This window comes from Struthio camelus, chromosome 10, assembly GCF_040807025.1.
Source record: "Struthio camelus isolate bStrCam1 chromosome 10, bStrCam1.hap1, whole genome shotgun sequence".
NCBI classification, from domain to species: Eukaryota; Metazoa; Chordata; class Aves; order Struthioniformes; family Struthionidae; genus Struthio; species Struthio camelus.
The window spans coordinates 2,982,087-2,998,965 of NC_090951.1; the positions used below are offsets into that span (position 1 = coordinate 2,982,087).

The following is a 16,879-nucleotide window of genomic DNA, read 5'->3' on the forward strand; positions in this document are numbered from 1 at the left end:
CAACTGGCAACTTAGTTCATTTTAATCAGAGTAGCTCTCCTGAAGTTGTTTTCTGTTACTCTCTACTGAAATTTAACGTAGCAACGGAAGGGGCTGCTTCATGAACTATCTACTCGGTACCACAGTGCTTAATCAGTAATATCAAAATGAAATTTATTACTCCCAAGTCATTTCAGTCTCTAGAAGACTATTCTTATGCCCTATGATGTGAAAATACCCATCAGAACTTGTATTTCAATCCATAACTTCTTAGCAAAGATTATAACTAAGATAACTACCCAACAAAAAGATCTTTAGTTTAAACCAATGGCCCTCAGTGAAATGGAAGACAAATCTCCCAATTTTGTAATGTTATTAATATGTCATGTTAAAATATAAGGAGGGGATTTTTTCTTAAATCAGTAAAATAGAGAGAAAAGAGGTGGGTGATAATTAAGTCAAAAAGACCTTACAGATGGAACTTAAAACTAACACTTCAGTACAGCTTGAGCAGTTTAAATTACCAGAATAGCGAAACTTGGCTACAGTTTCATTTGGTAGGTTGTACATTTTTTGTCTTAAGACCTTCCTGCTTTTTCAGTCATACCGAAATGTGAGTTCAGATTACCTGAGGCTTTCACTGGCGGTAGGTCTAAATGGTGGGTCACACCTGCGCTTCTTCATTCAGTAGCCTGTTTCTAAAGCCACATCACACCACCTTTAGGTCTAGCAATAGGGGCAGCATTATCAGCTGCAGGAATCAGCCAGCAACGCCAAACAAAGTTACTGCGCAACTATATCTCCTTCTACCATGGAAGGGTATGTTGGAACAAAATTTTTACATTTTTACTTAGGATTTAAATGACAGCTGCAGTTCACACCTCTCCAGAAACTGAAGGTTCAACGTTGGGTTCATGCTCTCTCCCATTCCAACACTGAGAGAATCGGTGGCATCCAATTTCTTCAAATAGTGTTTCTGGAGGAAGGCATTTCTTCAAAAGAGAAGTTTGATGAAACAGAGCTTTGATCTTAATATAAATTCATCCTCCACCCCTAAAAAACAATTTTCAATCTAAAGTGCTTGGTTATAAGCTTATACTACTGTTTATACATCCATACCAATCAGTCTTCTCAATTTCCCCTAGAGCTCTACTTGGGCTGCAACAAACTTCAATACAAAAGACACTCTTTCTGGCATATGCACTCAAAACAACAGACTAATCATTGACAGTTATTAATATCTATGCAATAAGATTACAAGTTAAAGGAAAAATGATTTCTTAGTTGGCTGAATAAGAACGCCCTTGATATTTGCTATGCCAAAAATATGACATTAATAAAACCAGTAAGTCGCTATCATGTTCCTGTAAGTCAGCCCTTTAGCCAATTTCAATTTGAATTTATACTGGGATTTCAGTCCTGGCCAATCCTATTCCTATTGCGCTTTATCTCCGATTGTGCAAGACTGTTTCATGAACCTCAGCTTTGTAACTGCGGTTCCACTAACACATAAGGTGTCAATATTTCCACTGTCACCCCCATATAAAAACAGAATGTCAAATTCTGAAGTAGAATTTGACACAAAAATTAGAGGTTCAATAGCTTTTGATGCCTTGTGTTCATAAATACTACATCTTTACAATCAAAACTCTTCAGGCCACTAACTGCATCTCTGAAACAGATGAATATTTTGGATTTTCTGAAAGGTAAAAGGAAGAATCAAGTCACTGTTCTTCAGAGAAAATACAGAACGTGACTTACTGCACATGCCAAAATAATATACAGCTGGGGATGGAATGAAGTCACAACGTTCAGCAAGCACAAACGTACCCCTTATTCTAGAGGTTTTTTTGGAACCGGGAATTGGCTTGCATCCTTTTCTAATAATTGGTTTTCAAGAATAGAAAGGTAATTAAGATTTTTTTAAACTATGACACGGGACTAAATGTTCTCTGAAAAGAGCTAACAGAGAGCAAACTACGCATTTGTATAAAACTGTTAACTGAATTCTGAGAGTATCCACAGGTCAACGCCACATTCAAAGTCATCTAAAGCCAAACTATAAACATGGTTCAATTTTGCCTTCTGGATACAAGACAACAAACCAGAGTCATGTTGAAAAACTGCTGTTTAGTCTCAGCGTGCAAGGCTGAAGTGTGCCATTTTGTCCCCTCTTGCGACCATTCGAGATTCCTTTGGGCAACACAAAGTCATTCAGAATTCTTTCACAGAATGTAAAAGCAAGCTGAAGAGTGCTCTAACTTTTGTCTTTTACTGCTGAAGAAAATGAATGTGCACAACAGACCTATTATTATTCTTCATCACTTCCTTTATTAATAATTTAATTTCTGTGACATGCTAGTTTAACATTCCTTCTAAGCAAGCAGTCTTCTCTAATCTTCACGAGGGCAAGAGGAGGTAGGTCTGGGGGACTGCTAATCTGATTCTCAAAGCGTTCATAAATCTCAACAAGATTTTTAATGGATGAGTGTTCTAAAGGTCTGAAGAAAATCAGATCTGAAGACATTAATGGATGAGCTGTTTCTCCAAAATTTACATATACAACAACTGCATAGAAGGCCAACACCTGTCTGTGCACATCTGTGTCAAACAACCAAGTCAAAAAGAGCATTCTACAACAACCAGCCTCCTAATTTTAGGAACTTCGCTCCCAGCATAGCTGATGCAAAGCTCTATGAAATATTACCAAATTCCCCAAAGAGCATGTTTTATATGCAAGTCCTACCATGTCAGACATGAAGACCTCCAGAACCTACACCTTCCACTCATAGTGATACTCGTTTGCTGAATAAGACGCAAAGATTTTTTAATTTTTTCTGATTTCAAGTCTAGGCGTTTGTCAAAGTCAACACATATTCTGTAAAATATGATTATTCAAACTGAAGTTACAAGTATTTTTCTTCTCTGGAAGTTTAAGATCTTCCGCCTCACATAGCTTTAAAGCTGTATGAAGAAAAGTTAGATAATAGTTTCTGCTATAAATACTGAGCTGTACAGCTGTACATAGCTGTACATATCTATAGCACTACAAATACGGTCTTTTCTGACAACTCATCTCAAATTAGGCAGAATTCATTAAGATTTTGCAAAAGATATTTTTAGGAAAAAGACAATTTTTATCAATACTTGTTTTTATTACCATTTAAAATAACATAGAATAGTACAGCTTTGCGTTACCCTGAACCATACCTGTATTATATTAATGTCATCACTTATATTTGTGCCACCCTTCCTCCCTGTCGGTCAAAATAAAACAGTAAAAACCAAATCTAAAAATCTCCCTGTTCATTCTCCCCACCCCGCTCTTCTCTAAAGGAATATATTATTTGTAGTGTGTTTTACTGGTCAGCTGATTGGCACGCAATTGGGGAAAACAACTAAAAGCTATTTCCAAAGACCTCAGGGAGAACGTCTTGCTTACAGCCCCTTCCTATAACAGGGGAGTTCTGGCTTTACATCCCACAAACACAAGGGAGAGTTTTAGTCTCCTCCTAGGCTATTCAGGGCTTAACACATCAAAGCTAGTACACTGACTTTCATCTAAAAATACATGTTAGCTAGTGCAAATGATGAAGCACCAGTAAGTGCTCTCAAAAATATGTTGCCTAGTACACAAAATGTGTTTAATTTTGCACCTAGTTCTGCTTCTAACATATTTATGAGGTAGTTCCACATATAACATTGTACAAATCCAATCTCACTGAGACAAAGGCACATGCTAGTCATACAGTCCACAACACCCTTATTACAAGGGAAAAACAGTCCTGAACATAGCGTTTATCAGATGGTCTACCAATAGCTAATTAACAGTGCAAGGGGTAGGGTTAGATAACTGGAACAAAACAGAGTCAAAGAGCCAAAAATATTACCAGTAATGCCTGCTGATTGCTCCTTCCATCTAACCAGCGTAACTTAGACTTTCCTCCCACTGGACGTTTTTTACGAGCCTGGGGGAAGATAGGTAACTAGAGCATAGCTTGTAAAACTAGGAAATCCTAACAACTCTAGCCATCAGACTGACATTGATCAAGACTTGAGAACAGAAGACTTGGCACTTGTCCTTCCAGATATTTCTTTACCATAGGAAGCAGATAACTTAGACTAAATCTATCTGATTCTATTCAGAAAGCACAAAAGAACTTCTCCTCACAATGGAAGCCAAAAATGAATGCAGATTAAGTACATCAGGGAAGAATTCATAAGGAGGATATAAGAAACAGTATAATTACTGTATGCCAATTAAAAAAAATTTTGCTATAAATAGCAGCAAACATAAAAGTAAAATATTTCTAGTCTACTGCTACAGAACTTGGATTATTCACATGGAAGTATCGGCACTATCTGCAATCTGATGATTCTGTGAGAGGGACTCTTCAGATAAGTCTCAGTCTCCTTTAATCCTCCATTGACCCAAAAATCAAATACCCTTCGGAAGCAACTCTTTGTCACAACACACATGCAGGACAGAAGATTTGAAAAGCTCTTTATGAAACATGTATACTGTATGAGCATACATAAAAGTGACAGAATGCTAGGTTCAAATGCCTTAGAGCAACATTTTCAGCAACGATCGTTGGCATATGAGACTTTGAGTAAGCAGAGTTCTGAGGTTTTCCAAGTATCACGGTTAACAAAGTGTCAAACGAGTTATGCATGAAACCTAGCATCCAGAATTATTAGTCAGTTCTGAAAACTCATAAAAATAAAATTAACAAGGTATGGCTATAAATTATGTTACTCTTCACCTAAAAACTCAACTGTCCCCTATACCCCATCAAGTCTGTGATTAAAATACAGCAACTAACATTCATTTCAGTATTTCCAACCATATACAATAGAATATCTTTATAAGGCTATAACATTCTTAGATTCCACTGAATTTGATTTCTCATTCTCCAAATCCTAAAGTCTCAAAAAAACTCTGACACTACACACTATCCTACAACCAGTCCATTTTTAATAAGAATTTCCTGCTAAAAACTGTTTACACTTGCCAAAAAGGATATTTTACTTTCGTAAGAACTACACATGTGGACTGGCACAATAAGTTAGAGGAGGAGATCAACTAGCAGATTTTATTTCCCAGAGAAGGCAGTTACTTTCCTGGAACAGTATTTCAGCTTGGCGGTTTGCAAATCCTGTAGGTTGCATGTCTTAATTAAAAAGGTTTAAAATATAAAGCAGCACTGCTACAGTGGGGCAAACTTATAAAATTTTATATGAGTTACTTTAATTAGCTCTTCTGCCTGCAAAACTAGTGGAAATTAAGAAAATTGATTCATTCAGTTCATCATTTACTCTCTCTGATGCTTGCTGTACTGCCTACCGATTCAAGACTGGACCAATGATGCAACCTCCGAAACGTCCGGCTGAATCTTAGTTCATTCCTCCACCCACTTACTTTGCTCAAGCGGCCTCCCAGTTTGACCAGCATACCTTCAGAGTTCAGTGTAATAAGGGTGACATTGTTTCCAATACTTTGGCCTCCTAACTGTCCACTGTTGGAGACTGAGTCACTGGCCTCAGAGCCGCTCTCACCATCCTCGTTGTGACTGTCATCGTGCCCTGGAACTTTCACCACGATGGTGTTCTGTCTACGGCCGGGAACAGCACTACGGAAGAGAAAAGCACTTAGTCTGGGAAAACACAATCCTTGATCAGCAATAACATTATTACAAAGGAATTTAACAAACTAATTGAGAAAATTAACAAACCTACTCTTGTTCATAACTAAGAGCTATCCAGCAAAATAACAGAATGAAAACAGCAGAATAAATTAAAATTTTTTAATGCACGCTTTCTAAATTAGCCTCAATGGAAAGTCCAGGCCAGTGTGCAAAACAAACAAAATTCTTTAAATAACTTATTCAAATATCTTATAATTTAAAAACATTTTCTACCCAGAATCTCCCCTTCCACTTAAAGTTTACCTTAGATAGGACAAAAATTAACAAACATCACTGGGCTGCTGTGCATTCTTTATTCAGGTAGTTAATCACAGGATCTTGGCATGCTCCCAAGTGATCAAGTACCCATGTAAAAATACGTAGTCATGGGCATGTTTTCTTTCTCTTGGTAGCTGGCAACTCACACTGACCTAATCCCAGATCTTCTGAGACACACTCTCTACAGCAAGGATGGAGCGCAGCTCCGTACCTTTTCCACTGATATGGGGTTTTGCTAGGCAGGACTGCCAGCCTGATGCACTGAATCAGCACGTGAATACTTCCCCCCCACCACTACCTAGAACATTCCCCATCTTGCACTTGGAATTACCGCAGAGACTGCTACTGATCTGTCTGTCGGAAAGGGGGAGGGAAGGGAGAAGACTGCAGTAACTGCTACTAACTTGCTAAGGATATTTTCCAGAGAATCTGCAGCTCTGCTCAACGGCTCTTCCTGCCCGACCATCTTGGCTACGATTGAATTCTGTCGATCGTTGTTCAGTATTACTGTGGTCTGGGGGACAACACTACAAGACAAAATTAGACAGGAAAATGGAACGTAAAGGAGTAAACTTTTTAAATAATACATTAACCTAGTCTTTTAATTCAAATAGTCTGCTTTAAAACTGAGACTGCTAAGAGAGATTTTTTTCTCCCAGCATCGCAGTTATATATCAAATGCTAAAGCTGGTAATCCATCGCATTTGACATCTGTACCATTCCAAGTACTCATAATTCTTTCGGAGGACTGATGGTTTCATTGGAATTATATAACAGTCCATGACCCCTGGCAAAACGATAAAGAATTCATCAACTAAGATACAGAGAAGGAAGTCTGTAAACCACAGCTCCAAAGAGGCATCAAATACTTGTTCTGCAAAGTTTGAGAGCGCACATTTTCATAGCTACTGCGGCCAATTTACATGGAAAAGTAACATTTTTAATAGGATTTCCTTGAAGAGAGTTTAAAGGTATTTATTGCAAAACAGGATGATGAGCTCAGTTCAAAAGTATGTACTGTCTTCCTGGCTTGGGAGTTTTTTGTGGGGAGGGGATAAGGGGGAGATTGGGAGCATGAGGGCAGAAGAGAGATAGACAGTAACTTTAAACAACAACGAGACTAAAGCATTTCTTGTGTTCGTTTAACATACAAAAAAATCAAAAACAAAGAACAGAAAAGCATTTATTGTGTGAAGCAATAAGAAATCATTAGAATGCCTTCTCTGTCACTTAAGATGACAATGCAGAATAAAACGTGCATAAGCAAATAACTGGAGTGCTGCACTGAAAAAAGCAGCAGGTCTACAATTTAATACAGAATAAAGTAAATAATTGTCTTTGGCATGCAGTTTATCATTTAATTTGATCTCAGAGATTATCACCATTTTTCCCACACCATTAAGCAATCTAAATATGGCATGGCTTTGATATTTAAGACTGTTTTCACTGTGCTCATGGTAAGCTTAAGGAGACAACTCAGAAGAAAATTTGTGCTTTGGTAACAGAGACGGCTTTCTTCTTTTTCTTTGCCTCACTCAGTAAATAGCCCACTTTGTACTGTTTTCACTAGTTCAACATCTCCGACATCACTAATGGTCATTTATTTTTCTTGACTGTATTCTTTGGCTAATTGTTGAAACACAAATACAAAAGACAAACAAATCTGATGACAGCGACTCTGTTTATTTCAGCTGCAACACAGCGGCTGCTTGCAAAAATATTCATGTATCTACATAAGATACAAAGGGCTACAATACCAATCATTAAGACTTAAAGAAGATATAAGAAATCATCCTAAGAACAAACAATAAAAGGAATCTTAACCTTGGCTCAGCTAAAATGGCTGACGTTATTTTGGACATTAAAAACCCCAGGGCCTAGTCCCTTGCCCCCCACCCCTTCTACAGTAATTGCATCTGTTGCTAGCAACAAATGGGATTCCTTATGGACCTGCCAATGATCTGCTGGACTGCAAACCCAATAAAGCTTCTGGAAGATGTTTGTCTAATCAGGGACAAGTACAGAATGTACTATAGCTTTTCCTATGCATGTGAAGTTCAGAAATGACAATCCCAAACTTAACACGATTGTTTTAAGCTTCAGAAAAATCACAAGATTGACCTAAAACAATGAATTGTTAAATAGTAAAAACTTCTTTTTTTTGGTTGCTATAGGGGTTTATGATGCTTTCATAGTCACCTTTTCAAAACTTCCCCACTACTAAGGGAAAAAAATTCAAGTTAGTAGAGACTAAGTTTTCTTATTTAAAAAATAAAAACGGGAACTTCTATCTATTTTCTCAATGCCAGGACTGAAAGTTCCAAGAAACATCAAATCTTATTAAATCCTTGATAAAATACTGAGAAGTACCAGTTCTGAAAATTCCCCCGCTTACTAGCCACATATGTTCTCATTCTATTTCTCAAACTGCCCAAATGGCTACATTTGAAGTTTTCACAGGGCAATTTAAAACGTTGAAAAATTTTACACTTCCTTTTAGACATTGTTCTTTATCATCATCATCTTCCTTACAATCACTTTTGAATGCATGTGTAAAATGTCACTTACCAAAGCTTATTTTTTAATGAATACTCAGAATAATTAATTGCAGCTGTGGAGATAAACGCAATAATACTCAATTTAGAGAGTCCTTAGGCTTTTGCACATATTAAGTTTATCTTTGAAAAAAGAGCCTTAGCAGTAAAAATTGACATAAAAAAAGATTTTTTTTTTTTTTTTAAAGAAAAAGTACATTCATTTTAAGGAAGAAATTTGGAGAGCGAGATAGATGGCATTTAACAATGGCATAGATGGCATCTAAGCTAATTTAGAATGAGGAAATACTTTGATACAACCCAGCAGCACAGATTTATCCCCTCTTCAATGTGGCAATGTATGTTCAAACTTGCTTACTTCAATGTATTTACAGTATTTCAAATTATCCCCACGTAAAAGCCTATAAAAGAAGTGGCCCCCTCTCTGAGCATTAATTTTTCCCAAGCAGTAGAACGGGTTATTGGTAGGAAAAATCCACCATCACAACTGTTTGAGGAGGAGCCACTAAACATGTCGTTTTACTAACACTTATTTTCCTGGCTATACAGCACAAAGGCAAAAAACAGACACCACATACACAAGGAAAAACTTTGTAACAAGCCACAGCAACTGCCAAATTGTCCACCCGTTGTTTTACGCTGGGAATCGAACAGTTATCAAGTTCTAAGGATTCTGAGAGCCAATAAATCAATTTGGAGAGAAAACCAAGTCGCACAGAAAGCACACTGGTAGACAACTCCTAAAGTAATGATCTTTTGGGAAACGTTCGACACAGCTCAACAAATCTACAACCACAGTTTAACCTCCCTCGGCGATTAATCTGAGTAGGAAGTCTACATCTGGTTTCAAAATAACTGTGTGCAGTTTCTCATCTATTACCAGGAAATATTAGTGGTCAATAATATTAGTGGTAGATAAAAGATTTGTGTTCTGTATTTACTAACACAAAGACTCTGGTAAAACTCATTCAATTCCATTTTGATCCTTTCAAAAAATAAAAATAAATGAAAATAAAAAAAGAGGATTTTACTATGCTTAATACTCAGTTCCTGAAGAATGAAGCTTTCAAAACCAGTCTCCGTGAGGAGGATGAGGTAGTCTTTCCATGTAAAATATCATGAACATCAACCAATAAAGTACAGTTCTGACCCACGTTATACATGGAACAAGAATGGCTACAAACAATTTGTTGCTGTCAAATTCTGCTGATGAGGCATCACGAGGCAGAAATTTTTCAGAGCTGATGTTGTGAAACTTGAGCAGCTACTTATTTGGAAGAAAAAGAAATTAACAATTTTGACCAATACAGAAAAGGGCCGTTACGCTTGCAAAAATGAGAATTTCACAGCGTTGCCTTAGACCTCCAAGTTGTACGCAGGGAAAACCGACTGCCACAAGACTCCCTGCAGATACAGGAATGCGCCTTCGCAGTAACTTTCCCATTACAAGTTCTAGTCTTTATTTTCAGATTCAGGTTTTTTTTAAAGGGATAGCAATAAAATTTGCTCAACACACAAAAAATTAACCAAGCAGTTCTATGCAAGTCAAAATATTGGGCCAACCTTACAAAATCTACCAGAGGAAATCATCAGAAATTATTACAGCACAGAATATCCCCATATTGGATTATTCTAATTTCTTCTTGCTCCCTCTAATCCTTGAAACAGCGCCACATTTATAACAAAGAAAGAAATAGAGTAAATATTCTGACAATCCAGTATTGAAGCCAAAGATGCTTGTCTTCTCAGTCTGTACACCTCATACTGAAGACAATCAACTTTAATCATTACTTATGTACTAATTGGGGGGGGGGGGGGGGGGGGAGAGGGGAAATCAGCAAGATGAGAGAGCAAAGTTACTGATGTCCACCCAGCTCCCAAATGGAACAACTGTATCAGTGCTGCCAGTGCTATACTCATGAAGAATTTGTGATGAAGACAGAAAGAAAATATTGAGAGAGAGTCAGGGGACTGTTTGAGAAACCCAGCTTTGTTGCACAGCCTTCAGGAGTTTCCTCTCATCTCCACATATTCCTTTCCTCATAAGCATCAGAACTTTGAGAGACTGGTCCTGTAATCTGCCTATTTTTGGATACAACACAGTGAAAGTTTTAAAACGCATGCTGCCTACAGATCAATTCATATTTCGGGATTTTTTTAATGCAGTTTACCAAAGAATCTGTTATATCCCTGGAGTAAGTACTTCTAAAAGAATAAACATGCCAGATTTTCAAGTGTGCATATTTGGACTCTTATCTTTTTTTTTTTTTTTTTTTTTTTAATATAAAAGAACCTTGTACGTTTTGCATTAGACAATTGCTGCCAAAGGTAATTCTTAATGCAGGAAATGTGTGAGTCATAGATATGATCATTAGTCTTAACTGTTGGTTGCTCTTTGCCAATAACCTGTCAATCATACAGAACGCAGCCAATAACAAAAAATAACTTTTGGCAATGGAAGGATCACAATCTCCTCCTCTTCCCAGGAGACTCTTTCATTTAGAAGGAGAGAAAAATAAAACAGAAGGAATCAACTGACATTTCTATCTCCCAAAAGGTATGAGATCAAAAGAGTTTCTCCAAATGGATGAAAATGAATTGTGGACAAACTCAGACTGAAATATTTCAGACAAGTTATTCTTATATCTCTGGACACACTAACATAGGCTAGCTAGTGGAAAATTTATAGCAGTGCTCAACCAGTTGAAGAAAGGAACTTAGAGAATATTCTGTTTAGACCATTTCTGAGCCTCCCTTGCACATCTTGGCATTTGCAAATAGGTAAATAAGAGCTCATCTGATAGACATTCAACTAGCCACATCCGCATGAACTGCTCTTTCCTGTCTGTGTAATACCTTATGGTCACTACTATCCCCACACATAGTGGGTGCTGATGATCTGTAAAGCAGGACCCCTGAGAGTATCATTCATGTCTTCGTCTACTTTACATACAAGAAGGAGGTGCAGCGGGACAGGGAATGAGGAACAAAGGAGGTGAAATTATCGCTAACAAACTTGTTGTGCTAGCCAAACAAAACCTTCAGGAAAGCAAATCTGGGAAAGAGATCTTGAACTCCAGTATTTTCCAGTTTGCTCCTTAAGCAACTGAACTCCAGTTTGCTGCTTAAGGACTGAGCTAAGGACTTAAAACGTGTAGCTGGTCCATGTGTTGGAGCTCTGGAGGAATATTACAGTTAGCCCTAGCAGGAAGGAAATCATAAGTACTTTTTAATTTGTACAGAAAAAAAATCATTTTAGAAATGGCAAGGAGGAAGTTTGCTTACTTTTTTTTTTCTTTCTGTCTTTCAATAACACTTGCATACATCCTTAAGAACAGCTCCTCTTTGGATCTTTTCATTACCTTTTAAGAAGATAATGTTACTGTGCTCCTTCCTCTTGATGACCACCTGCTTCCTTTGCCTTTTGCAGATAAGCCATCCACAGCTAAGATCCCCTGTCTAAATATGAACAAGAAAACTCTGACTTACAAATTTACACCAGTGCTACACATGAACAACCACCACAAAAAAACAAACCTGCAAAGCATACACAAAATTACATTGACTTTATGCCAAAAAATGAATAAGGCTGCTAATCTACCAGAAGAGTCTTGCCAAAAAATAAACCATTCACCAAGATGAATAATACCTAGACTGCTGTACGGGCACTTGAACAGTTCAAGTCTTAATGCCCCTAACGTTGTCCATTCTCCTAGTCACAGCCTATTGCCAGAAAAGCAGCAGTGTTAGCCATCATTTTTAGTAAGGGTTCCGTTCTCAAAAATTATCTTTGGATTCTTTGCATCTGGAATATCACATAAGACCAAGACAGCACTTTTGATTAGGTCTCTTAAAAAGACAAGCCAAAGTACATAGCCATCACTGGAAGAGATTCGTGCGTTTGAAAATTGAGAAAGCTGTAAGCAATTTACAAAATAAAGACAAAGCAAAAGCAGCATTTATTAAAACATACTGTTAACATTTTAAGGATTCCAAAGCTTTCAGCTCAAATATGTAAGAACTAGAAAATTTTCCAAGTTACAAAAGACATCTATGTAGAGTTTATGATGCTCTCAACCTTACCTACGCATGGAGAGCCTCTGAATTGGCTGACAATCAGAAAGCTATGATTTACTGTCTTTTAGACTAATGTTATCAATCAATTTAAAAAGCTGTGAAGGCAACAATCTGCTTTGGATTATTCTGCTCTGAGAAAAGCTGTTTAAACACACCTGTATGACCAACTGCAATCATTCATAAGTGATAACTTCAATTTCCAAAAAAGGTTCACCAACTGAGCAATAGCCAGATAATGCTAAAAATGACCCAAAGAACCTATCACTTAAGAAGTAAAGCTTGTCACTTTAAGTGTTTTACAATACCTGTACATCTACAAAAACAACTCTCTCACATTTTCCTTATTACTCCTCTTATTTCTAACACACCTGAAATACTCTAAAAATTAAATTCAAGCAAAACAGTCTCCAAGGAGCCCTTTTGCCTCAGTAGATACAGAAAGGCAGAAAAACAACAGTATATCTGGGCAGTGTTGCAACTGATGTAACTACTATAAAAATACTGAGTTACACTAGAAATAGCATTAATTATTAGTCTTCTGATTGCTGATTGGAAAAGCACAGATCATAATTTATTACTAACAGGTTAATACAAGTCTCTCTAAAGATAACGTACTGAAACAAAAATACAATAGCAAAGACTTCTTTATTCAGACATAACATAGAAATAAATTTACAGTTATTACCCTTCTCTGGGCCTTAACTTTCTGAACTATAGCTAGATAACACAGTCTAGCGGAGACTGCATCAAACTCCAAATGAGAAAGGTTGATCTCTAAGAGAAAGACAGTCATTTTCCAGAAGTAAAGATGCGGGCTTCGCTGATCTTTAATCCAGCTACAACGAATAAAATGATCTACTGCAGCCTTCGCACTAAGAAAGAAATTACTATACATTTGAAGCAAAAGTAAAGACTCTGAAGTGATAGTCCATACAGCAAAACAAAAAAAAAAAAAAAAAAGAAGTAGAAGTAATCAAAGAAAGAATAAGAGCTTTTAGACTATTAAAACCCCAGATACACGCTTAGTAAGATTTCTAAAGGCTACTAGGCAAGCTAGGCTGTTTCCCGTCTACATAGTTTAACACCTAAATGCCCATGTATTTTGCCCAAGAGCAAGAATAATTTCAGGAATCTATAAACCAGAGCAAAGTGTAGTCCTTATAAAACTTCTACAATATCCCTCCTTACCTAATTAGATGTAAAAAGAGAAGAAAAATATAGCACAAAAATGCATCAATCATTTATCAAGGAGGGTTACAAGATGCGCAGAACATTAGGTTAGATTTAAGAAAAGGAGACTGATGAGGTCCGGTCAAACACTTAAGAGAAATACTGCTTTCACTTAGTTAACACACACCTCATCCGTGATGCAGCCTGTACTAGGCACGTTCCAAACAGACATCAAAAGGCTTCCCCCCCCCCGCCCCCAACTTCCAATACACAAAATATCAGATTCACAATAAGAGCCAGAATTGTCCTAACAGGAATGTCTTACAACTAAAATACCAAAGAGATGGTTCTATTTCTACAGGCAAAAAAGTGAAGAGACAAAAAAAGTGACTCATCCAGGTAGATGACAGAAAACACACTTGGAGCATTAACTAAGTGCAACTAAATAGAGAAGTGTTTGCTAGTTTATTTGAGTAGAAGGATAAGAAAGGAAACTCCAGGGGAGTGAAAAAAAGGCCCATCCGGAGTGGCTAAATGTGAAATTAAACACTTTCAGACCAATTTGTTAAGTGAAGCTATGTTACTAACAGGAGACTAAGTAGCCTAACTTTTATAGCCTGCAGAGATTTGTGCAGATTTTATGACCCAAAATCAAGTTTAAACTATCGTGGTATAATTCTGTTACACAGTTGGATCCTTCTAAATCTACTTTCTAATTTTTTCAACAATCCATAATATCCACCTGAAAATCACCACACTAAACAGACAATTAGAGTCTTCAAGTGTCATGACTATGCTGTCCTTTTCGGGACTTCTACGTCACACCTCAACTTCTTCTTAGAAAGAGACCGTTGCATTCAAACAACAAAGACAGGAGAAAAGCTGTAGTCAAGCAGAGCATTCTGCTGGAACCCACTACATTCTGAATTTTAGTTCCACAGACAGCATGTAAGATACCTTTTTAAACAAAAGACATTTTAAAAGACTCAATAAGCACTGCATTTTCAACAACACTATACAAACATGAGCGACTACATTTATAGTTTCACTTCTACAGCAGAGATCCTAAACAAAGACGCATATGCTTCCAACGTCAGTCATAGGCCACCTAGCATAATTCTGACATTCACGGAGCTACGAGTTTGGGGATGAGGGAAATCACATTACACGCTGACTTTCAACATACCAATTACAGTAACTGAACTCTCTCAACGGTCACCAGATAACGAATCACAAATAAATACTAAATTTCTGCAAACAGAACTCAAGTACGCAGTACGCACAGAGCCAGTCGGCAGAAGCTTTTACCCATATGCCTCCATGGCTTTTCATAGTTACCCAGCTAGCTACGCACACTTGTCACTACACATATGTTACTATTTATAGAAAGGCCAAGGAAGCTGCTATTTCAAGAGCTGCTATTGAATATTTTATTTCCATATATCCTGAAGGGATGTTAAGAAACATCACTCTTCACTTTTTACAAAGAATATAATTTTAAAAGGCATAAAGAGCCAGTTTCATGTCTCATACTCCATCTTTCAATATGGAACAAAGAGATTGAGCTAAAGGGATTGAGCTAAAACGTACAGTTCCACAGAAAGGAAAAATTCTGTTCAGAAAGGCTTTCACATTCCAAACAGTGTGTTTTTTAGGTTTGGAAACGTATCACTTAAATAGCATCGGCTGCCAAATAAGGCAGATGGAATACTGGCTCGTCGCCATCTCACCAACCTTGCAGAAACCTTGCTAGATGTTAGGCTGTTTCAACCTACTGAAGCTCTGAATCCACTTACAGCTCTTTACCTTGTTTAATGCAAAACTAAGAATCCCCCAAATCACTGCGGCTCACTTCTTTTAAAACTATACTAGCATACATGCTTTTCCAGTAGTAAGACTGGTTCATTCGTCTTTTGGTAATTTCATTACATAGCATGACAGATAATTTCAGCTGCTGTAAACAGGCATGCAAATTATTTTGAATCACAACTTGGAAATTAAATATCTATCATTTCCATAGGAAGATGAAAGCTAGCCCCCTTCAATCACAAATGGATTAGGTTTTCCCTTTCTTATTCATACTTTTTTATGGTATTGTCAGAATCAAATACTCCAACTTACAAGAGAAGTTTCAAGAAAGGGTGCTCTTAATGCTGGATTTTCAAACTCTCAACATCTACAGAGACTACAACATTAAAAATATTTAAATTCTCAAAACTGGAATCCAAATGAATATATAAAGCTTTTCTGCCCCCTTCTGTTTATTGTATGTTTGGTATTTCACTAGTCAAAATACATAGTATATAACACATGCTCTCACAATCTGGTGTAGGGGTTCAACATATTAAGATTTTTAGAGTTGCACTAAAATATAACTCTAAGAATCTTTTTCATCAATTTTACAACGTTCATGAAGAGAAAACTATTCATTTTTGTTAAATATAATAATTCTTTTCAACTATTTATTTAAGAAAAAGGAAAAGCATGATTCATATAAAGGCATTTGTCCTGAACCAAATTTCAAGTAACATACCTTTTACATTTATTTCTTAAATCCAATAGCTGGCTATGTTCATAGAATCACAGAATTAAGGTAAAAGTTCTTTTTTCCCCAGAAGTCATCTAATAAGACCTTGTGGGATTTGGCAAGGGGGTAGGTCAATCCACATTTTAATACTTCTATAATTGGTTTTAAATGTCCTTAAGACACTAATTATACTAGTAAACGTCCCTTCTAGCATTATTTCCTATACTCTAATCCATGTATAAAACTCAAAGCCTTCTTGATGCGCATGCATACCTCTTTTTTCATTCTCAGATACCCTTGCTATTAAAGCATGCTGATTTCTAAAACGTCACAGCACAAAGGGCAAATTCTGTACACATTCAGTTTTCATTTCTTAGTTTACTATTAGCCATAACAATATACTGCACTACAATGGAGTTCATGCAATTCCATTTTTATTTTCTTGCCATAACTTTCAAAAGAGATTTTTCTTTAAAAGAAAAAGAAAACATTCACTAAGGGTTCAAAGGGCTCAGATACAGAATAAAGTTACTACGTATTAGCTAACTGGCAATAAACTAAACTGTCTACCTACATATTGCTCAGAACAAGTGAAAATTACATAC

At 36.8% G+C, this 16,879-nt stretch overlaps 1 protein-coding gene across 2 annotated transcripts in view; it reads right to left on the reverse strand.

Annotated features, from left to right (window-relative positions):
* The window catches only part of BANP (BTG3 associated nuclear protein), a 168,635-nt gene that overhangs the window by 122,487 nt on the left and 29,269 nt on the right, over positions 1-16,879 (reverse strand). For both annotated transcript variants that reach the window (XM_068956003.1, XM_068956002.1), the window contains exons 5-6: positions 6,350-6,472; positions 5,437-5,612 (exon numbers count right to left, since the gene is read on the reverse strand). In XM_068956003.1, coding sequence (XP_068812104.1) covers positions 5,437-5,612; positions 6,350-6,472 — 299 coding nt within the window. The remainder of the gene's footprint in view (positions 1-5,436; positions 5,613-6,349; positions 6,473-16,879) is intronic.